Source organism: Ostrea edulis, chromosome 3 (genome assembly GCF_947568905.1).
Source record: "Ostrea edulis chromosome 3, xbOstEdul1.1, whole genome shotgun sequence".
NCBI lineage: Eukaryota > Metazoa > Mollusca > Bivalvia > Ostreida > Ostreidae > Ostrea > Ostrea edulis.
The window spans coordinates 31,065,268-31,090,299 of NC_079166.1; the positions used below are offsets into that span (position 1 = coordinate 31,065,268).

General features: G+C 34.9%; 1 protein-coding gene and 1 long non-coding RNA gene across 11 annotated transcripts in view; one reads left to right on the forward strand and one right to left on the reverse strand.

Moving 5' to 3' along the window:
- The window catches only part of LOC125673867 (proto-oncogene tyrosine-protein kinase ROS-like), a 90,514-nt gene that overhangs the window by 23,721 nt on the left and 41,761 nt on the right, over positions 1–25,032 (forward strand). For all 10 annotated transcript variants that reach the window (XR_007369827.2, XM_056160452.1, XM_048910784.2 and 7 more), the window contains 4 exons: positions 10,346–10,406; positions 14,342–14,559; positions 18,937–19,018; positions 22,199–22,504. Coding sequence is in view for 9 of the 10 variants with exons in the window: in XM_056160452.1 (XP_056016427.1) it covers positions 10,346–10,406; positions 14,342–14,559; positions 18,937–19,018; positions 22,199–22,504 (667 nt within the window). In the remaining variant the exon portion in view is untranslated. The remainder of the gene's footprint in view (positions 1–10,345; positions 10,407–14,341; positions 14,560–18,936; positions 19,019–22,198; positions 22,505–25,032) is intronic.
- LOC130053349 (uncharacterized) lies at positions 16,953–17,506 on the reverse strand. The gene is made up of 2 exons (XR_008801914.1): positions 17,410–17,506; positions 16,953–17,295 (listed from the first exon to the last, which is right to left on the reverse strand). It is a non-coding gene; the product is annotated as an uncharacterized LOC130053349 (long non-coding RNA).

Sequence of the window (25,032 nt, forward strand, 5' to 3'; positions counted from 1 at the left end):
TCGATTCTGACAGAAGTTTTATTCATTTTTCATAAATAATTTTATAATAAAATTACAACTTTTCATTTAATAATTAAAATAAATTTTAAAATTTACAATATCATAAGATTAGTGATATATGTATTATTGATATGCAATCCAGAAAATCACACATTTCCATTAAACAGCATAATTAATTAATTAAATTATATAAAAACTGGTTTAGATGATATATAAGATGTATATGAATTAATTATAATAGATAATAGGGAAATCATTAAACAGCATAATTAAATTATATAAAAACTGGTTTAAATGATATATAAGATGTATATGAATTAATTATAGATAATAGGGAAATCATTAAACAGCATAATTAAATTATATAAAAACTGGTTTAAATGATATATAAGATGTATATGAATTAATTGTGGATAATAGGGAAATCATTGTATAATAGACATACAACAGGTAAAATACCAGCATAGGAGTTATTGCCCTTGACAACATTTTTTCGATATCTAGATGATTGATTATTTGTAGAAAATGTAAACTTTTCAGTATAAAATATTTCACTTTTTTTTTTTTATACCCAGTGAATAATTTTCCTCCAAAAGATATATTTCTAAGATGAACAAAGCTTAGTTTGATAAAGATTTTGCAAAAACCTGTGATGTCGCTTGAGGTTGGAGCTGACCCTTCTACTTTCCCTTCCAACATCAGCACAAAATGTGCACAATATTAGCACAGACAAATTACATGCACAACATCAGCACAAAATGTGCACAATATTAGCACAGACAAATTACATGCACAACATCAGCACAAAATGTGCACAATATTAGCACAGACAAATTACATGCACAACATCAGCACAAACTGTGCACAACATCAGTACATACAAATTGTATTGACATAACATATGGACTAATTAGACACAACATTTAGAGTAATTAGTCACAATATAGACTAATTAGATACACAACATATAGATTAATTAGACACAACATATAGACTAATTAGACACAACATATGGACTAATTACACATACAGCATATAGACTAATTAGACACACAACATATGGACTAATTAGTCACACAATATAGACTAATTAGATACACAACTTATAGACTAATTAGACACAACATATAGACTAATTAGATAAACAACATATAGACTAATTAGACACACAACATATGGACTAATTAGACACACAACATATGGACTAATTAGACACACAACATATTGACTAATTAGACTCACAACATATTGACTAATTACACATATACAACAATTAGCACATTTTATACACAAATCAGCTCATACTAATTACACACATTAGCAGCACAGACTAATTATGCTCATATCAACGGTACAGACTCATTGTACACACAACTCCCTCAATGATATACCTTATTACTGGAGAGCAGGCATCTATATCCGAGGCTTTAGCCTTGAGAAATCTGCTTGGTCTCGGGGAACAGGAATCTTGTTATCTCCCTCACTTTAACCATTATACAGATACAAACCAGGATTTACTTAAAAAATTAACACAAGTTCAATGTAACAAATTGGAGGAAACTATTGTAAGGACAATCCATTTGACTTTAATTGACATAAAACATTCTAATAGTATAATATTTCAACATTTCAAAAAGAAAGTCAAGGTCTTATTTTACTTATATGGCTTTTTATTTTATTTTGTGCAGATCCAAGGTCTTCTTTTACCGATATAGCTTTTTTTGTGCGGTAACAATTAAAAGACAATAGAATTGGCAATTTAAAGTGGGTCTCGAAGGGGAATAAAATGTGATGTGGTTTTTATTTTCACTTGTAACAACATAGGACTGATCATACATGAGCAATTCCATATTGTATAATGAATATTCATTACTCGATCCATTCGGAAGACATCAGAACTTTCCATAAGATCAAAAGAAGCTGTTAAGTGTTCCGAATAGGTGTGTATCAGTTCATAGGATTGGCGTGTCATTTTGCTGGGAATCAGTTATTTTATGGTAATTTCAGTGAATCTCCAAAATATGTTGATTTTACAATTATATAGTGAGTAATCAGTGGAAGTGTAGTAACACTGACTAATTATATATGCACAATATTCTCTAATGATGTTTCCAGAAATTACTGATACACTGACTAATTACACACAATGTCCTCTAAACATTTCCCAGAAATTATACACTGACTAATTATACACAATATCCTCTAAATGTTCCCAGAAATTACTAATACACAACTAATTATACACAATATTCTTTAAATGTTCCCAGAAATTATACACTGACTAATTATACACAATATTCTCTACATGTTCCCAGAAATTACTAATACACGACTAATTCTACACAATATCCTCTAAGTTTTCCCAGAAATTAGTAACTAATACACAAAAAATCAAAGAAATTGTACCACAAATATTTTTGTTTTAGAAAATGATTGCTTTCAACATTTTTACTGTTGATATAAGAAAGTTTTAAACTCATTAACTTCAATTTTTAAATGTTTTTATGATGTAAATTTTAATTGCGTATATTGGAAAAATTTTCCAATAGCACTACAGAGGTGTGGTGTTTGTGTATGTTTGTTTACGACTGCATGGTTGTTGACAGCATGTCCAGCAATTTGCCAAAGGTGGCTTGTATCTAAGACATGGAAGATGGTGGGAGGTGATAGGTGTACTGGCATTACCAGTCGACTTGGAGGATGATGCCTGTAGAGAAATCAGAGGCTCGAATCAGAAGGAGGAAATTAAATTTGTGTGTGATTTATAGGGGCCCAGTTATCTGTGTATTGACAGGCCTGCATGCTTGTATCCAAACATGACAGCTAGAGAAACAAGTCCTAATGCTAAGGGAGAGGGGAGTGTTGGACGTAGTGTTGTAACCAGGGTGATTGCTCGTCTTGTGGAAGTCGTAAGAAATAATTCCGATGCATTGTTAGTAATGAACAAGAAAATTATGAAGAGGTGTGGTGTTTGTGTATGTTTGTTTACAACTGCATGGTTGTTGACAGCATGTCCAGCAATTTGCCAGTATTAGGAAATCTGGGTATTTATTTCTGAAGGACAGATAATTTGATATTTTTTTTTTATTTGGTTAGAAGAGGAAAATTGAACTGCGAGTTGATTTTGTGATATACTGTAAATAACATTTTAATGAGAACGTGCTCATTTCGGGTTTTAATTCATTAACACAGACTGTGAATCTTCTTGTGGTACAATAATCTAGTATTAATTTTTTAGTCTTATTTGGTACATAATGGCATTAAATAAAATAGGAGTAAATGGATCATATAAAAAAATTTGAGAAATTAATTTTTATCAGTTTTTTTCCTTTAAAAAAGATGAAGGTTAAAATCGATTATTGTAGGATGTTTTTCTTGGACATAAGAATTAATTCCAAATGGTGGCAGTTTCCTCTTGCAAATATCGTCATAAATTTCCAAAATGGTATCAAAATTTCTCAATGAGAGGAACAGAGAGTATCTGGAAAACAATAGCATCTTTTGCCATTTAATGAAGCATTTTTAAAACCTTGTATAAATGTCAAATTAAATGACGTGCATGCCATAATTCAAAGTATTATGTGAAAAAGTTACAAAAACAGCTACAAAAAGAAAAATCAATAGTTAGATAGTATATTTCATTCATGGAAGAATTCAACATTGAAAGATTCCTATTTCTCTCATATCTACGTATGTAAGATTATAAGACTCTCTTATGAGTAGCCATGAAATATAAGGTGATTCCACCCGAGGGTTGCAAAAAAGCTGTGAAACCCGAGGCTTTGCCGAGGGTTTTACCGCTTTTTTGCAACCCCGAGGGTGGAATCACCTTAATATTTCATGGCAACTCATAAGAGAGTATTTTTCTCTCATATTTCTAGAGTTTTCCGTTTTCCTTGTGCCAAGCGACGCCATTTTGAGAATTTTCCAATTAATTAATTTTTCGCTGTACATCAAAAATAACACCAGAATTGAATTCTACGACCTTAATTTTGGCAACTACGTTGCCGACAAAAACTCGGCGACGAGTGTATAAGTGAATGATATTAGAGTTATTCCTCTTTGAATAAATCAATAATCAGGGTGATGCGTGACGTAACTCGACAGTCCATCAGCGCGAAACATTTTGACAGATCTAATCAGAATATGAATCCACAACTGCACATTTTTTTTCTTAGAGGAGCATTAATATTGATATTAATTGAGCAGTTATTTAATGACGAGTGTGTGAAGAGAGATTCCAAGTGGTTTTTGTTGGTGAATATGGGCATGGCTAGACTTTCGTTTTCCACGCGTGCAAGGACTCGAGTCTCATAGACATTGGAGGCACTTATTTCACCTGAGACACATATAGGGACAGTAGACGTTGACAGAGTGAATGTGGAGGTAGGCCTAGTACTAATAGACCGTGTGGGCTGGGTTTCTGTGAACTGGCATAATGCACCGAATGACATAGGTGTATGAGGAATTTGTGACTGTTGTTGAGTGTGCGGTAGTTGTTCAAGGAATGTGTAATTTTGTGTCCGGTCACATACACCTGGAGATTATCAGGGACATTACAATCTGTCATTTTTTGTACAAGAGCTTTGCAGACGCTAGTGTTCGTCAATCGAGGCGAGGCAAGTTACAAGCTAGTTGTGTATTGATTATGACGTCACGGGATATGTAAGATAAACGTCACGTGATATGAAAGATAGAAATATCTTACATACCTTTCTTTCATAGAATATCTGTATCTTACATACGTAGATATGAGAGAAACAGATATTCTATGAAAGAAAGGTATGTAAGATATTTCTATCTTTCATATCACGTGACGTTATCTTACATATCCCGTGACGTCATACTCAATACACAACTAGCTTGCAACTTACCTCGCCTCGATTGACGAACACTAACGTCTGTAAAGCTCTTGTACAAAAAATGACAGATTGTAATGTCCCTGATAATCTCCAGGTGTATGTGACCGGACACAAAAATACACATTCCTTGAACAATTACTGCACACTCAACAACAGTCACAAATTCCTCATACACCTATGTCATTCGGTGCATTATGCCCATTCACAGAAACCCAGCCCACACGGTCTATTACTTCTAGGCCTACCTCCACATTCACTCTGTCAACGTCTACTGTCCGTGTCTCAGGTGAAATAAGTGCCTTCAATGTCCATGAGACTCGAGTCCTTGCACGCGTGAAAAACGAAAGTCTAGCCATGCCCATATTCACCAACAAAAACCACTTGGAATTCCTCTTCACACACTCGTCATTAAATAACTGCTCAATTAATGTCAATTAATAATATCAATGCTCCTCTAAGAAAAAAAAAACCAAAAAAAAAACCCGTGTATTCTGATTTATAGGTCTGTCAAAATGTTTCGCGCTGATGACTGTCGAGTTACGTCACGCATCCTGATTATTGATTTATTCAAAGAGGAATAACTCTAATACAATTCACTTATACACTCGTCGGCCGATTTTTTGTCGGCAACGTAGTTGCCAAAATGAAGGTCGTAGAATTCGATTCTGATGTTATTTTTAATGTAGAGCGAAAAATTAATTAATTGAAAAATTCTCAAAATGGCGTCGCTAGGCACAAGGAAAACGGAAAACTCTAGAAATATGAGAGAAAAATACTCTCTTATGAGTTGCCATGAAATATTAAGGTGATTCCACCCTCGGGGTTGCAAAAAAGCGGTAAAACCCTCGGCAAAGCCTCGGGTTTCACAGCTATTTTGCAACCCTCGGGTGGAATCACTATATTTCATGGCTACTCATAAGAGAGTCTTATAATCTTTAGTAATATGATTCTCTCTCTCTCCCTCCCAATGAAAAATTAATGGGGCAATAGGGTAGCTTTTAGAATTTGGTGATCATGTGAAAAAGGGCATTTATTAATAGGAGTATTATAATTAGCAAGTCCAAATTTCATACGAATTTTCTGTAATTTGTTACTTTCGTCAATTAACGATGTTCCCATAGTTTTTGGAAACCTAGTACTGTTTTGATTTTGTTCTGCTGGTGACAAAAAAGTCAATACTTTGGAATTTCTCACTTGAGGGAATAAAGCGATAATGTAGGATATATGCTGTTGATTACTTCACCAAACACTTGTCCCCTAGCTCTAACAGAAATTCCCCACGCCCTGTTTTAGCATGTAAGCAAGAAAGGAGCTGTGCATGGATCCATGACCTACATGTTTCACATAATATGTAACTGAAGACAATATATGCACACAGGATGAGTACTTTTTAATTAATTTCACACGTGTAACTGAGGACAATATATGCACACATGATGAGTACTTTTTAATTAATTTCACACGTGTAACTGAAGACAATATATGCGCACATGATGAGTACTCTAATTTGTCTGAATTTACAAGATTTCATCCAAAGTATAATTAAGTGATTTCCTCTTTTGTTTTGAACTCGCTAAACTTTACACACGTACAGCACATCTCAGAAGTTTCAGAAAATGGACTGAATGGACAAAGGTTTCCCATTTCAACTGGGCTTGCAATGCAAAAAGAAAAAGAAGAGAGAAAAAAGAGAAATGCATCTACCACCATATACCACCTAGATAAATGCATTGTGCCATTTTATCTGTGTGTGTGCCAGGGTAGGGGAGGGGGGGGGGGTTCAGTCCAACTAAAACTGTATATGGTCAACAGAACACAAATTGAAATAAAGAATAATGTTTCCATCTTGATTGTAAATGAGGAAAAAGCGGTAAAATTGTAATAATTAATGCATTTTATTTCTTTTCATTGAAAGCTTTATTTCACGTTCAGACAGGCAGCCCCATTGTTAGAATCCTTTCAGAATAAAGTCCAAGTTTAATTGTTTTGACAGAATAATTACACAGTAATTACCTAGTAATTACCCAAACGCTGATAAAGAAATGAGCAGTCCAGTTGCGAGATAACTGTGATTATATTCCGTGTTCTCTGCAGAGCCCACTTCAGTGCCAGTACTGCACCTAGTGGTAGATTTCCAATAATCCACACCGATTGGTCAATTAAAAACCTATTACTCAGCTGGCTTATCTGACGTTATCTGAGGCCTGGTTGTGCAGTATGTTCTGCTGCTTGCAGACCTCAGTCAGTGAATGTGGTAATGGGTAATGATGGAGTCCGGTGGAGATGGGGGCAGTGAGACGTCCATCAGTACAACAGGTGTGAAGTTTACCTGGGCTGCCTCTCCATTCAGTAACCACTTAAAGATCCTTCCAGATTTGGTCACTTCCACTGTGTATCAAGAGGGAGCGTTGTATAAAATCATCATAAGAAAGATATTTAAATATATATACATATTCACCAAACAAGGGCCCCATGAGGCAATTTTTAACCATATTATACACATTCATTATAGATACATATTTATACAATATATATGTTATGGATTTTCATATTGACATTGTCATGACAACACTGAATGAGAATGCATAATATAAGACTTAAAGGTGTAAGATGGGAAGTAAAAGTGAAACATTAAATGTTGTCCTGAATACAGATGGTACCATATGGGACGTTGCCTGTGTCGATCAGACTGGCAGTCTTCAAGACAGCTCATTCATGCCAATATAGACTATAAATGTTCGTGTCTATTTTCAGATGATATGAGGGTGGGATAATTTGGATAGTTAGAAAAAATATTTCATAAAAAAGTATCTACAATGATATTTATAAGCTGTGGAACAGAAATTACACAAAGCCTGGAAGTGACACTACGATTGTCGGCTGATTAAAAAGTAAATGCATCACCAGTTCTGCTTCCTGCAACAAAATTTTAAATGGTGTCCTCGAGTGTTATGTAGTTATGAATGGGCGACTCCCGCCAAACCATGTGACTATTTAAAAGATTCATTAGCTTTCCAATAGGTTAATTACAACACACTGAAATAAGTACATATGATTGGTTTGGGTGCATGTACTTGCTAAACCAGTTCCTTAAGGTGGGGACTTCTGGGCTGGAGGTCATAAAACTTTTTTGAGCACATTTTCATACTCAAACCCAAACTCTGTAATCTAAATCGTACTCATATTCAAAAGTGAAGGTTATAAAACTTTTATGAAATTATTCTTGTATTCAAATGGAGTACATATACTGAAGATTTTTCTAGTAAGTTTCGAAGCTTGCTCAGATTTGTACTCAAAACAAACATGGCTGAGGTTGAGTATGGGTTATACATTCAAAAGTTTATAACCTCCAGGCCAGGACTGCAGTAACTGATTTTTAAGGGCTTAATTTGATTATAGCTAGCTAGCTAGGTCACAATTTTTTTTTTTAGGAAATCCATCTGCATTAAGTGCAATAGACGAGACAGTTGTTGTAGTTGGTTCCTTTTTATTTCCGTGCAGTATCACGGGTAGTGTCCACACTAGCGGGCTCCCTTCCAGGTATCTGGCTGGCTGCACGCATGGCAGATCTCACCTTCTCTACGATCTTTCTCCAGATCTTTCTCCGTCAGCTCTCTCCAAGATAGCATTGGCTGACCAACTCTATGTCTCTTAGTGGTATAAAGATTAAAAGAGAATTTATTCCTTAATTAATTAATTAAAGAGTCATTAAATTAAGGAACATTTTAATAGTGACATTGGTTTTAAACTTCCATGACATATTATGTAATGGTACCAGTCATTTGTGGATTTATAATATGTAGTGGTCTAGCTAGCTGTGTGATAAGACTGAATAGGGACAGGGTCCCATAAAACACTTAAAGTTTCTTTGGAATAAATCAAATCCTAGAATTATAGCTATATTTTTTCACAATCTGTGTACATGTGTCAATATATATATATGATTTTATCTAGTTGTGAAATACATTAATAAACACATTGATATTTATATATAATTATATCTAATTCTGAAATATTGACAAGAAATCAGAAAGTTGGGATGAGTATGACGTGAATTGTCCAAACCTTCGTGGAATGCCACTACCTTTTCGCAGGTATAACTAGGGGAGGTAACTACCGGGAGTTCTGTGAGCTTGTAATTCCAATCACTCTCTTGTCAAAGCTGACAGAACACTTCATTGTAAACATGTAGTACACGAGGGGGTGCTTGATCTCCTCTAAAGTGGAGGCATGTTTATTTGAGGAGTACAATGTTTAGCTGTATCTTTATACCTACAATGTTGAAAACATGGGAACACTGAGTGCACGAAGCTCCCAGAACAGATCTGCTGGCGATGGAACCCCCTAATTCTACACACCTGGCTATTACATCTGATCTGCATCCAAATTTATCAAATTCGGAATTGCGAGAATCTTGTAGTATGACATGGTATTTCATATAAATTACGATCAGTAAAGCTGAGGGTTGCATTAGAGTAATGCGGTATCTCGAAATAAACAGTGAAGCAATGAGCAGTTGAGCAGATTATTTTTGTACGTCCCATTCTCAAGAATTTTTCACTCATCTAGAGAAGTCACCAGCTTTAGGTGAAGTGCCACAAATTTTGACCCATGCATGGGGACTTCCTGTCATGTTCCTGTCTACTGTGACACAGAACCTCTGATTTTAAGGTCATCTCCACAAAACTCCTGGCTTTTATACATGTACTTCTAATGACAGGTGTTAGATGAAAGAATATGTAGTCACAACCTAATATGTTTAACATGGTAGGGTTGACAGGTGCTTGCTGTAATTAAAGTCACTACCTATGTTTAACATGGTAGGTTTGATATGGTGCCAGAATCAAACCCGAGACCTCATGGTTGCAAAGCGAACACCCTTAACCACTCTAAGACTGTCCACTCTCTGTCATGTGTCATCAAAATCAATTTCATTTTAATTTTAGCATGTTTAATATCAAATAGAAACAATTAAAGTTCTTTGAATTTGTTTTGAACTAATTTTATTGATACAGTCACCAAAAGGATTGGAACAAGTTTTGTTTTATATTTAAGTCTAATTGATAAAGTATGTGTGAATGCATGGATACTTTTTGAGTTTTAATTGTACTTATGAAACATGCTTGAATGGATATGTTTTGAGTCTTTAAACTAATGTACTGATAAAAAATGCTTGAATGGATTTTCAACAACACAAAACCAAACTAATGAATGTGACACTATCTTAGTGACATTTTTTTTTTTAATGATAGTGTTTTGATAAGGAGAATGCAACATATATATAAATTATATACCATCCCCCCATAACTTGATTGATGCTTGAAAGGATTTTCATCCGAAAAAAGCATCAGATGGTAAGGAGATATACCATATTTTAAATTAAATTCCTGGAAATGAAAAAAAACTGATTAATTTGTATGCATGAACATGATTAATTTGTAACAACAAATGATATTGGATGACTGTCATTTTGGATTTTTCAGAACCAGTATTGCAGTAATGGATGCTTGCAAGCACTTCAGACATATGCTGAACAAATTCGAGGTGGGTATATAAACAGATAATAATTATATATCAAGATATATACTCTGACAGAACCTGGGCTCCAGGAATCAAACATTGTTTCTGTAATGATGTAATGTCAACAGACATCTAGAATATTTATGGTGATGTATGCTGCCAGGAATTTTATCAAAAATAATAAATTTCAAGTGTCGGTATGCCAACAAAGAAAATTCTGGCAGTCGCAATTACTTCATTAATTGTTTTTATGGTTAGAATTTAAGAAGTTCTGTGTATGTACAGAGATTACCTGATCAGTTTTCGTTGTTGTATGAATTAAATATACAAACAGTGGAGTTATTTCACCATCTGCTGGTGTAATCGTAATAATATCATGATAAATCCACTAAGCATGTGCTGAGCACTGAGGAAATACAAATTAATCCTTTTAAAATGTAATACAAGGGCATCCTTTGTCGATTTCTGAAAATAGCTACAGCAAAATTTTTGGCAAAAATATTGTCTAATTTTCGCGGGAAAAGAAATCAAAGAAGCACAATTTTTCTTTGGTTCGATCTTTTCCCTCTTTTTGACAGACTGCATGGGATTGACCTTTTCATGCGTTTTGGCTCATATCCACCAAAAATCTCCATAATTTCAGCGGTAATTAAGACACATAGCTGATTGATATTGATTAGTGCACTGCAGTTCGCTAACTGAGGTCATTTTCTATGGAGGTTTTAGATGAAGCTTTTTGATAAACTGGAAATATGAATAATGCACAAACTTTTTTTTAATTTACTTCTGACAGGTTTAGGTAATAGTTTTATGAATTACTGAGAAGCTGATTTCAGTTGGTACAAGAGACTGGTATTTAGACCTATCGTCACCATTGGGCCAATTTAAGGTGGAATAAGACGTCGCCAAAATGGCCGACTTCCCTTTGAAACAAAATGAAAATATGAATATCAGCAATATTTGTATATTAATTCCTTTTAAATCTAATATCTCAGTAAGTTAAAATGTTGACTGCTAGCTGATATCTGTATATCATGGGTTTGATTCTCGCAGGGGTTTATTATTTTATTTTTTTAGATTACACTGTACTTTCTACTAAAACTTCATTTTTTTAATTTGAAAATTTTCAATTTCAAAATATTATAATACATATTCTCCACTTTCCATCCATATCGGATTTTTGTTCAGGTGTGTTCTTTAAGAGATTGTCTTTCAGTTTTTGAAAGTATATCAAATGATGTGCCTTAAGCCTCTTCCCACGGGCTAAATTACATGTAGGTGGTACTAGCTATGTTACGATATGTTATGCAATGATATTTTGAAAAATCAGACATAATCGGGGATGGTCATCAAAACAGACTCTTCAATGAAAGTCACAGAAATCTGAAAGTGAGCGGTAGATCGTGACAATTGTAACACACATTTAGTGAAATACGCACAGGATGAACTAATCAGTTGCATATTATACTCACTTAATCAACTGATCCACTCAATCAGGCAGGTGCAGCGACAAGCTTCTGATTAACCAGACGTGTTGATTAATTAATATTTGTCACACTTGGACCAGGTAGAGACTTTTGCACACACCTGTAGATGTATAGATTCTGTCCAGGTAACCCAGATGATATAATAGCTAGAAAAGGATAAGAGATTAAATGAATCATAAATGTGGTAAGATTTACAGCCAGTCTAGACTCTGCATGTTACTGAATGGACAGTGTTCTGGTGAGATGGAGAGAGCTATATCAACAGTCCATAAATTTGAATATTAGTTGAGGATATCAGTAAAATTACAAAGTAAGATGGTTACTTAAGACCATGTGTAGCAGATTGCCTCATTCACGGAAACTGAAATTACAGAATCATGTAATTCACAATTTTCATATGAATTAATGACACATTTCCTCGAATCATCGACACAAATCTAAAGGTCAAAGGTCTGATCTCGATGTCCAACATATTGGACACCGTTAATGAAAAGCTTCAGGAAAACAGAGAGGCTGTAAGGCTAGATTCAATTAACAATGGGAAATTTCATGCCGGATTGCTATTAGGAATACAATGAGATTTCCTATTTATTCAGTAAAAACTGCTAAATCAATTTGTGTTATGTGGGTTGCGTCTCCTGGTAGTCCCAAACGTTAATGGAGGACGGAAACTAGTACATGTATTAGAGACGTAATAATCAGTTAAGTTCTCGAGACTCGATAAACCTGATTTAATTATTGTCCATATTTAATTGATGGACAGAGCTGCTCGTCATGCAATCGCCATACTTGCATATTCAGATCTGAAGCCAAGGGCAGCCCACATCAGATTTCCAAGATAGTTCATATTTCACATTTTGTTTCCCATTAATATGTAACTGCTGATAAAGAACATGCTCTTTTCCCCCTTATATTTATTCAATATGTTAGAGTGAAAATAAATACCCAATTTTGATAGTGATGACTCACATGGATGTGCAGTAATTAGCCATTTTATGAAGAGATTTGCTCTAACAGTTTGTTTTATCAACAAAAAGTTACACAATACTGCAGCATCTACAAATTATAAATGATTCTTTTTTTTGTTGAAAAATTCCAATAGCAATGAATCTTCAGAAAAAGTTATTAATGACCAAAAATGCAACATCTTTTACCATGAATACATACCTGAATGATTATCACGCAGAGCATGAAATATTGTAACAGTTTAGATATATAGATTTAAGCACCTGACTTGGAGATTTGTTCAATGTAAATGATGCTAGCTCCCATTACACTTGATGGATTGTATTTTCTCTATCACCTGGTGGTAGAGAAGTCAATGGTGTACTGGTCAAATATTTTTTACATAAATTTGATAATGGGCAGATGGGTAATTTTCCTGTCTGTTTTGTCTCAGGCGTGAAGGTGAGGAAGTTTTGTTACGGACAGCTCTCGGGGTAATTGCTCCCCGCTTTTTATGTAATCCAGAAGCGGGTTCGTTCCGATAGTTTATTTTTTTAAAACTCAAATTTTTTTTGGATACAGTATAATCTCTCTCTGTCACCTTCCCCGTTAGAGATTTTGAAAACTGCTAGGATGAACCCCCGAGATCTGACAGTTATTGTATGCAGTGTACTGCTAGGGTAGAGGAGACCTCGAGGAGAGCTGCGAGAAAAATCTGACAAAGACACTTGTCCTGCGCTGGGGATGTAATTACGCAGGAATTGGAAATTTGCAGAAATTCAGCAAAGACAGAGGACAGAGACATCGTATATTCTTGACAGTTGATTAACAAAAAACAGATGGCAGTAATTACAATGTAAAGATTTGGTCTAATTGAATTACAGAGAATTCAAAGAGAGAACCTAGGAAGGGAGTTCTACAAAAAAGTTAAAGATACTTACAATTTGAATTTCTAGATTTTTCTTTTTCTGTAGATTGATCTTGACAATATTGCATTTCATGAGTATAACCTATTATTCTAGTCATGTTAAAAGTGTAAGACTCTCTCTGTATAAATTTGAGAAAGAAAGAGGGAGTACGTAAGATACAGCTCAAAATTTTAGGGATAGATTTATAAATGTGAATTTAAAAGCAAAAGGGATGTCCTTATATTTCCCTTGTTTGTTAATTATTAATGATTTTTAAATTTTATTATCTTGACCAGCTGAGGTTACTCTTGGTTGGAAGCTAGGGTTTGATGGAAGGTTGGGATCTGAATTTTTGATACTTTGTGAACTGATCCCTTTGTAAATGATATTACAATAATTAAAGTACATTCAAACAACCAAGTGTTTGAATGCAGGCTTGACATAAAAAACCAAGAAAACTATTGATATTTAATGGTCCTTATGTTAGGGCTTTGGACACATTAGGACAGGGCTTAAATACATCAGTCTGAATGAGTTTCAAAGTAAAACATTATGTTTTCTACAGAAATAGAGGACATGATTATCACAACTATTAATGACTGTAATAATTTTCCTGTAGCCCAGTTACCTCCCCTGCCGGTGCCGGAGCTGAAGAATGGGATGAAGAGTCACTCCTCTGTGGTCCTTCACTGGAACTCGCGCCGACTGACCAATGTCACCTACTATGTCCAAGCCCGCATGCCAGACACCGGCACCCCCTGGGAAATTACCATGGCAACCTGGCTTGGGGATGGAGACATTAATGTCACAGATCTTAGACCATTTGTGACCTATAAGGTAATCTTTTATCTCAACATTGGAATGTATGTACAATTGTATATTGTATGTCATAATTACAAATTAATGTCACAGATCTTAGACCATTTGTCACATATAAGGTAATCTTTAATCTCAACATTGGAATGTATGTACAATAGCCGTGTTTCGAGTTACTCCGGAACACAGTGTTTATTCTGTGTTTAGTCACGCCGCGTCAAAAATGTTCCACAGGGTTACTTCCGGTTTATCGTTGTTTACCAACAGTCGACACTTCGTGTATTAGGCCTAGGCTTAATTTTGTCGATCATCATGAAATTGAAATACAAATTTAATAGTTTGGGGTGTATGCGGTACATATTTGTTTATGAGCGTTTGATAAGCTACTATTGATCTACGAAATACAACGAAAGACTTCATCAAGAACAGAAGAAGACGATGCATGTCGTGTAACTCACACAAGGCCCAGCTGTCTAGTAACCGGAGGGGTAAAGGAAAAGAACGTATTAGACTCACTGAAACCTGTCAAACAGGTAAAATGAAAATTATGACGACATTTTATATATATACAAAACACAATGTGCACTGCTTCATAAAGCAGGCATTAGGTCCACTCGGGTCCAGTACAGTCTAGGGCCTATGTGAAATAGAATTTACGTTACCAAATCAGGGCCAAAATGGGCATAAACATGTAACATATATAACCAGGTCCATTCCAAAGACTATTTCTACCTACGTAGCTATTAATAGCTACCTAGGTATTTAAAGCTACTTAAAGTAGCTACTTTTACATGTTTTTAAAGATATAAATAAATAATAATTAAGGCACATCTTTTAAACAGGTCAGTCGTTTTATGTATCATGTTGTGCATGTGCATGACAAAATTCGGAGTGTAAATTTATATACTTTACGAGGGTGGAAAATGTAGAGGAAATTGCGTGAAAAATCGACTCAAAAACTTTTAATGTAAGAGTGCATGAATGTTAACTTTAAAATTAATAAAGATTTGTAAAACATTCTAGACTTCTTATCATGTATCTTTGATCCTAAGTTCCTAGAGAATGGAAGTGGGTGCAGTTATTGATGCAAATTTGAAAGTAATCATTTTTTGTCCAATATTTTTGTGGTATTCAATGTCAGTATAAGTGAATCAAGAAATTTGGTACACACCATGTTGCGCCGTTCCTGCGTTTGGCCACGAAATGCAAGTAAAGGAAAACGTAGGTAAAAATAGCTACCTGGAGTAGGTTTAAATACCTAGGTAGCTATAAGTAGCTACATAGGTAGAAATAGTCTTTGGACTGGACCTGATAATTATTGATATAAAATTTAGATAATGACAATACACAGTGAAAAGTAATAGATTAGCTATAATATTATAGGTATTTGAAATGGCTTTATTATTTAAAGCTAGTTTAGATTGAATTAGACTGGGTTTCTAAGTACAATGATATAGCCATATGTGGGCGAGGATAAAATTATCTACTTGGGTATAGTCAATATGCTGTCTAATTTGAAAATAATTATTTATCAACTAATACTTGTGTTACAGATTAAGTCTTTGGAGTTCGACTTTTAATGATATACTCATGTAATTGGAAGAATTTTTAGCATGACTATTTATTGTTGTAGTCATTTTATTGACTTTTCACAATCCAGTAGGTATTTGTGATTACTGCTCATATTTATATCACTGAACAAAATATATATCTGATCATGATTAAGGTAATATTATTCCTTTCAGCAACATAATTTCAATTATGTGCTCATAGACTGGTCCAGCACAATCTCTAGTATACTTAGCTATATAAATATGCTAATCAAGCTATATAGCTTTGTAAAGCTAATTGAAATTGCTTGATATAACTATTTCAAATCTTCTATCAAATATATTTTTAAAGCATAAAAATTGAATTTCTAAGTGAAAATATTTCATCCTTGTACTTGAAACAACACACTGTAAACAAAAAAAGCTTCTTAAACTATGTACCTTAGGAAGAATTTTGATTGAAAATTGTCAAATGTTTAGGATTATTAAGTTGTTACAGATTCCACATTGTAAAGTCATCATATACTTATCAAAGCTTCGACACACACAAGGTAGTGGACAGTTATCAATACAAAAGAAATTCTCTTTTCATGAAAATTCTTAAAATGACATATGATCTATACCTAAAATAGTGTTGTGGTTAGTTCAAAGTACATGTATATTGTTATGTGTCATTGCACTTAAGAAACTTAATCGAAACTAGCTTAATGAAGCTGTTTGAAATAGCTTTATAAAACTATATAGCTAAATATAGAGATTGTGCTGGGCCTGATAGATATAGCAATGCAGAGGAAATCCGTCATATGCATCAAAAGTTTGAAAAAAGTGAATTGACTTAAATATAAATAAAATCATGAAAACTCATACATTCACAGTTTTAATATGAATTACTTCATGTATTTAAAAATAAGTTAAAAAAAATATACATGTATGTACAGTGAACAGTATTTTTAACAAATACATGAATTATAATTTCAGCATTATTATTTTTTTTAAATCTTTGCTTCTCAAATTGACAAAAGTCTATTATCAATATTGTGGCATCCCTCCTCTTTTTCAGGTATATGGGAACAGGATCATTTTCCATGCCTTTCACTTGAGGTCTTCAGTTTCATCATTAATCATCTGAATGTCGGTATGCCAAACTCTCATGATGTCATGCCATTACTGGATATTCCTTAACACTGGTTTATTTAAGCCACACTACCTATAACATTGCCAAAATATTAGACTGAAAATTTTCAAATACACAAGATTTGAAGCAGCAAAAGAAAAGAATTACATATGTATAACACACAAAAAAGAAGAAATTAATTCTCACCTGGCTGATATGAACTTTTTACTCCTTTTTAGCTCCCTTTCACTGCATACCAGCCAATAACTAGCAGTCATTACATACAGATCAGTCATTGTTATCAACCTGTGTATATATATGTTGAATAAAATATGAATGAAAATTGTTGTTCTTTGTTATTCTTTTTAAAATATATATATACTCAATAGTATATTTCCTTACACAGTACTGAATCAAAGGGGTAGGAGAGCAAATACATAATATATAACCTGGCTCATGTTCAGCTGGTTCCATTCTTGTATATAAGTGGTTTGAGTGGAAATGTACATATCTGATGTACATGTACATGCAAAGTACCTTGATTGCACAGGCAATATGCATCACTTGTGTTCGAATTTACTATTAAAGAGTACCCCAAGCGATGCATATTGCCTGTGCTTGATTGGTATTAAAAGTTGGAGAAAAGATCAATGTTCTTTGATATAATTCAAAATTTTGCAATTTATGAACACCGTTGTAAAATACATACACTGCTCAGATGTGGATGAGGGTACAAGTATACCTATTCTTAAGATTGACAAGATTTTTCACAGTCTATATTACATTTTTAAGAGTCAGTACAAACCTCTTGGTTTTCCTAAAAGTTAATATAAGGAAACTTGCTAGAACAATGATGTTCCTTTGTTGGTTCAGCTTTCACGGAATGTAATAATCGCACTCAATTTCGGCTGCTCGTGGTTTTCTACACAAATGACGCCATCGTTTCCTCTGCGTGAACGTTTTTCCCGGGTTTGGGAAAAGGTAAACTTTGACATCTTCCCAAGTAAATATATATCCCTTGCTATCCTTTATCTGATTTGCGACAGTTTGTGCCGCAAAATCTATATTTTGTCAAAAACAATTTTGTTACCAGTGTAAACAAAATTAACCGGAAGTACCCCTGTGGAACATTTTGCTCATATCACGTGACCGGCGTGGCTAAATACGAAAAATCCCGGGTGTTCCGGAGGAACTCGAAACACGGCTATTGTATATTGTATGTCGTAATTACAAATTAATGTCACAGATCTTAGACCATTTGTCACATATAAGGTAATCTTTAATCTCAACATTGGAATGTATGTATATTGTATGTCATAATTACAAATTTTCAAAAATGATGAAAAGGAAAACTAAATTTATGGTTTTATAAGTAAAAGGAATACAATATACGTACGTGTATGGAATGTAATTTATTCCCATGATTTAAATTCTCATTGCAAAAGAGTGAGGAAAATTCATGTAGAGTTATATAGGAAGGGATGATATATTTTCCACTTTTGAACATCATAGAAAATTTACAAGTCCATTATTTGTAAGGAATTTTATATTAGTACTCATGACAACCAAACAATACCAATCCAGGCATCAGTTTTTTGTTCATATTAATTAAGTGTCCATAATTACACTAGGACATACATGTAAATTGTTTTCCTCCTAACCTATGTAAGTTTTAGATCTTTTTATGTACTACAGTACAAGTAGCAATGCTTTATGATGAATTTTTATTCGTAGTTTCAAATTTTGTTGGTGATAACGCCCAGGGACTTCTTATCCAGCAACGAATCGGAACCAATCACTACGGAACCATATGGAGGTAGGTAACTTATCGATTCCTCTCCACCCCCAAAAGTTAATGCCACTGGTGGGAGGAAACTTAACAACTCCTCCCCACCCCCAAAAGTTAATGCCACTGGTAGGAGGAAACTTAACAATTCCTCCCCACCCCCAAAAGTTAATGCCACTGGTGGGAGGAAACTTAACAATTCCTCCCCACCCCCAAAAGTTAATGCCACTGGTGGGAGGAAACTTAACAACTCCTCGCCACCCCCAAAAGTTAATGCCACTGGTGGGAGGAAACTTAACAATTCCTCCCCACCCCCAAAAGTTAATGCCACTGGTGGGAGGAAACTTAACAATTCCTCCCCACCCCCAAAAGTTAATGCCACTGGTGGGAGGAAACTTAACAATTCCTCCCCACCCCCAAAAGTTAATGCCACTGGTGGGAGGAAACTTAACAATTCCTCCCCACCCCCAAAAGTTAATGCCACTGGTGGGAGGAAACTTAACAATTCCTCCCCACTCCCAAAAGTTGATACTATTGGTGGGAGGAAACTTAACAACTCCTCCCCACCCCCAAAAGTTGATACTACTGTTGAGAGGAAACTTAACAATTTCTCCCCACCCCCACCCCAAAGTTAATACTACTGGTGGGAGGAAACTTAACAACTCCTCCCCACCCCCACAAGTTAATACTACTGGTGGGAGGAAACACACCAAAACAAGTAGTCTATGAAAAGCATTTGTGTCATATGACACAACAAATTTGTAGCTGATACAATAAGAAAGGTTGACAACAGAAAGACATGTTGGTGATGTAGATGCAATCTTGGGACATAAACAGAAAGTAAATTGTCAGATTAATTGATATTTATAAACTATAGCATCACTTTCTGTAGAAAAAGGATTTATAATATTCAATAGATCTTGTCATCAATCTTGAAGTTTGTTCTTTTTTTTTTGCATTTTCTCAGATAAGACATGTCATCTGATTGGTTTTCCTCTGTATCACTATCCACTCAGAACCAACCTTTGTAGAGTAGATTTCATTTATTCTGGCTATTTCTTGGCATTTGAGGTCAAGTGTCAATTAATTTCAAATAAAGTAACAAAACCTGCTCACCGGTTTATTGAGAAAAGGCAACAGCTACATGTGTCTTGGATAAAAGATAAAAGTTGAACATTACAATATGCCTGCTTTGATCATTTCATTTACTGGATTCGTCCTATTGAGCACCCCTACTCCTGTAAGTGCTCCCAGGACAGTTTTCGATTCTTTAAAGAGATCCCATTTAAACACAGTACGACTTACCTTATACCAGTAATAGCTAGCTATATCTTTGTGTATTTACTATGTTGTTTTGATGATTTGAAATAATAAATGAAAAATGAAGATCTCAGGTAGAATTTAATATTTATGTAAACATTTCTCAAAGTCAACATTTCACTGAACTGTTTATGCAGTATTTCAACACAAGTACCAAAGAACCACCCACTTTTTCCAATTGTCTAGGCACCCGGGCACTCAGTAGGATGAATATGGTATTTAGACTAACATTACCATTACACTCTCTGAATGATGCTACATGTACATGTACAGTTACAGCAAACAACAATCATTTTATGATGTCAATAAATTGTAATATTAACACACGAGGAATTGTGTAGCATTATACAGAATATAGATAATTCATGACAGTCTATCCGAGAAATATTTTTTTCTGTGTTGAAATAATTTTATCGATAGTCTCTTGTTGAATATCTGTGATTTACAAATTCTTAACAGTGGTAATCTGGGCAGTCACTGTGCCTACAAAGTAATGAATATGTAGACACCCTAATAGTTTCTGCAGTGTGGAAACTTGTTGAAACATGAAGTTTCCGTGCGGATACCTGACAGAACCCATATACATACCCAAGTTTCCGCAGTGTTTCAGCAGTGCAGATCGAAACTGCATTTTTCATCCAGTGTGATGAATTCTGCACTCCGAGGAAAAGTATAGAGCATTGCCAAGTGTGACAGAATTAGAAGTCCTGTTTGTTATTCTCAGTTGACAGCTAGGAGAGGGATGCCAAGACTATAAACATTGCGATTTGTTTACAATAAACAGCTGATTCATTTTGTAAGGTAGAGCAACTCTTTGGTTACTAGTGCACCACAGTCAAGAGTACTAAAATGTCAGTAACTGAATCATGTACATAAGGGTCTGATGTGGAAGACAGATGAGACGGTTTCTTTAATGTGAGGGTGTCTGGCAGGTGCAGAAGTTTGATGACTGTAGAACACCACGTTACACCGCCAAGGTCTTAGGTCTCTGATTGATGTTACAGAATGTAATGTGCACCTCCAAAACCGTCAACTGACATTAACAGGGGTTAGCTGTTCTCCCCCAGTCATGTGATGTCCCTACAGCATGTGTTCTGTGGATGTAACCCTCTTCTAATAAAAACAGTCATTTGTCATGATTATTAGACTGCACAGCCAATTTACACAGAAATATTCTCTCCGCGCTTGATGGCTGACAAATTTTTATGTCTGTTTGTAAGAGACTTTTGTCTTTGTGGAAATTGGTTGTATTCAGAGCTTGTTAAAGTATGTGGGTAATGATCTCCTTCATTACCCAGTATGTAGGAGACACTTTCCACATTAATTTGAATAAATCTCCGTAGTTCCCATTTCCCTCCCTGAATGTGTGTACTATAGTAAATAGTAATGTACTGCTCTGTTAGATTCTACATGTATGTTTTCAATTTGTCAGTAGAGCAAGTTTTCTCGGAGGATGTTACAGAATTTAAGTATCTCTTTTTCTCTTGCCTCCCCCCTCCTCATCATTCTCAATTCCCTTTTTCTCTCTGGATAGTCTTCTGCCTTTCTCTATCATCTCATTTTGTTTGCATTCATACTAAAGATTTTTTTTATTTTTAAAATGCTACATTTCCATTAAGATTTATGGATTTGTTGCATGACTTGGCAGAACCTCATCTAAATCATTATCAAATTCATAAAAAAAATTTCCATTTAGCATAGCATTTTACTAGATTGTGTTACTACTCTGCCTGATGATGGTATTTCCTGTTTGTCATAATCACCGATTTCACCCAACTCTACTACAGATGACAAAGTCTCTCAAGTGAAAAAGAAATCGGGGAAGGGGGGGGGGTCTACATGTTCTATATCTTGTCATAATTATTCAAATTTTGTATGTTTTTCATGAAGCTCCCTCCGTGGCACCCCAGATTTCTGACGTTTCCTCGCCCACGCCAACCGTTATCTCTGTAACATGGAAACCACCCATGTACACCAATGGGCAGTTGCTAGGATACTATCTAACCCTGACCCCTCTCAGCCCCCAGAGCAAGGACAAGAAGCTGACCATCAGAGAGGTAGCCCCGGATATCACACAGTGGACGTTCAGACAATTGAAGCCTGGTCAGGTGTACCTCGTCAATGTGTCGGCGACCAATTCTGTAGGGAAAGGGCCGGCGGGCTCGGTCAATATCACGACCCCAGGGCCGGGGAATTGTAAGTAAAATACAAAGAACTAGAAGATTAGTCAAAATGCATGAAATCTCTGCTGTGTCAATTTCTTTGAATATTTTTTTAAAAGCTTTTTTAAGGGTGTGTGCGTGGGTTTTTTTTTTCCTGAATTTTTTTTTTGTGGAAAAGCCTGATGTCTGTGGCACATTGATTATGTGAGTTTGCCTTTAACCATCCAATGACTGAAATCAATCTCAACATTACTCAAAAAAGGTTTTCTACACGATTAGATCAGGGATAATTTAGTAAATTTTAAAATCTGTCTAGTCCTAAACAGGTTGCCTGGTGGTAGATTTTCCTCATTCATTAAGCTTTAATTATGCTTCATTTATGAAGAAGATAGTTTTTTAAGATACTGATTAACATGATGAGACAGAGAAGACGTGTTATTAAAATCGTAAAGGAAAAGGGAAGATGAAATGGTGGTCTTTTAGGGCAGAGGTTTAGAAGTTATAATTATCAGTGGGGATTCAATAAAAGAAACTCGACTTGTTGATCACCAGAATCAACTTCTGTGATCGAGACAGGTTAGTTTGACTGCGTAATGATACGCAGGTATGCTAGTCTCGTCAATTGCGTCAGTGGTACTCATGGCAAACGTCAAGATGGTGGAGTAAAAATTCTGCTATAATCTACTCTACAATAAAGAAAAAATCTGAGGTTTGTGATAACTTTCACTTAAACAGAAACATCTGTTTCATACTGCGATACAGGCAGTTCTTAGTGTACAAAAACTACCATTATCAATTAGTAGGCTAACTTATTTGTTGTGTAAAAATACAACTTTACAGGGTGTCTGATGTTGGCTAATTTTGGAGAGAGTGACTTTAGAGAAGGGGAAGGGGGTCTATTAAACAGAAAGATAAAAGAAGTTCCATTTATTTGATATTCTCAAGGTCATGGTCACTTAGATTCATTTTCTTTCTGACTCAGAGACACAGGTTTAGAAACGAAATTTTGAGTTTAATTTGTATACATCAGAGATGTAGAAACTGTATAGCGTAACTGTTTTGTCAGACACAGATTTTGGTCTCTGTTAAAAATCTGACAGGGAGATGCAAACGAGCAAAAAGAAAGAATATGAATTTTTTGTTGTAGTCATTAAAAATAAAAACAACATACTTTGCTCTATATTTGTCAAAAAGCTTGCATTAACTATTATTTCTCTGGCCTACTTTTGTTGAGTGTTTTGGATGCACCGCTGTGAGTATTTTGATACACTACTGCCAGCCAGCAAGACCAGCTCATTTTGGAGTGAAATCTCTTCATCTAGACAAACTGCTTAGTTGAGTCAATGTTCTTGGGTTTACAGATTTCTGTGTCTGCCTAATAGAGATTGTATTTAGACCTGACAAAAATAGTTCTTAAATGAAGGTTATGCTTCCAGAAGGTTCATTTTCTGCATGCATGCTGTTACATTGTAGCAAAAACATTTAATTAGTAATGCATGTAATGATAAGTTTTGACTCTTCATTTAGAAATTGTCTGTATCCCATGTTTTGATGATCAGACTAACACGTTTTGCCACTGTAATGGATTTTTACAATTTCAGAAATCAGTTTGATGTAATTCTCGGCATATTACTTTTTATTCGCCCTCTGTTTCTGTTTAACTCCATCATCAGAGAAAGGGAGGCAACTCATTAACAATTAAATCCTGATGTTTACCTGGTGAGATGGTGGTCCTCCCTATATTATAGGAGGCAGGTTTATTGATCTGTAAATAGGTCAAGGTGTACAGCCTGTTTGTCCATCTGTCTGTCTGTCTGATATCTATCAAGTTTTATATGTAGTTGCTGATAGTGTTTGCAATAGCAATAAAGGGAGATAGCCTGAATTTGAACAATTTTCAGCAACATAAATTAGGGAATATAAAGTATTAAAGTTGCTATAAAAAAAGAAATGAATAAAATAATAATTCAAAAAACTGTATAGTCATTGCTGGTTGAAGAAGATGTATGTTAAAGCACACAAGTGATTCTAGACATTGACCTAACATTGCAATACTTTAACATGAGGTTGAGTATGAATTATAAGAAAGTATTGAATTGATCATGTCCTAAATGTTGAATGAAAATTAATATCATTTCTCAATCCTCACCAGAACATAAGGATGTGGCTAATAGCTTAAAAATATGTACTGTAAAAAAGAAATTGAATAAAGGACTTTATGATATGTCTTTTGTGAGGGAGTGTCTGTTATGGTTTTTCAGTGCCGAGCTTGCGTGCTATTGTTTTAAGTTGATACAATGGTCTGGATGTTTGAACTCCGCTGGTGTAATTTGCACCTTAGGCGGTCAATTACAGCCTAGAACAGAGACTGTGAACTTTGTATGCTTGGTAATTTGTGTGTTAGAAGCCTTTTAACGTGAATTAACTTAATTACTTCTCCCGGATTATTCTTCATTAACGCAGCAAATTTAATAGTTGTTGTTAAAATTTTCTCCCTAAAAGCCTGTCTGTAATCAAGAGGAATCAGTGTGTATATAGACAAGCTTGAGGTATTGTTTCTTC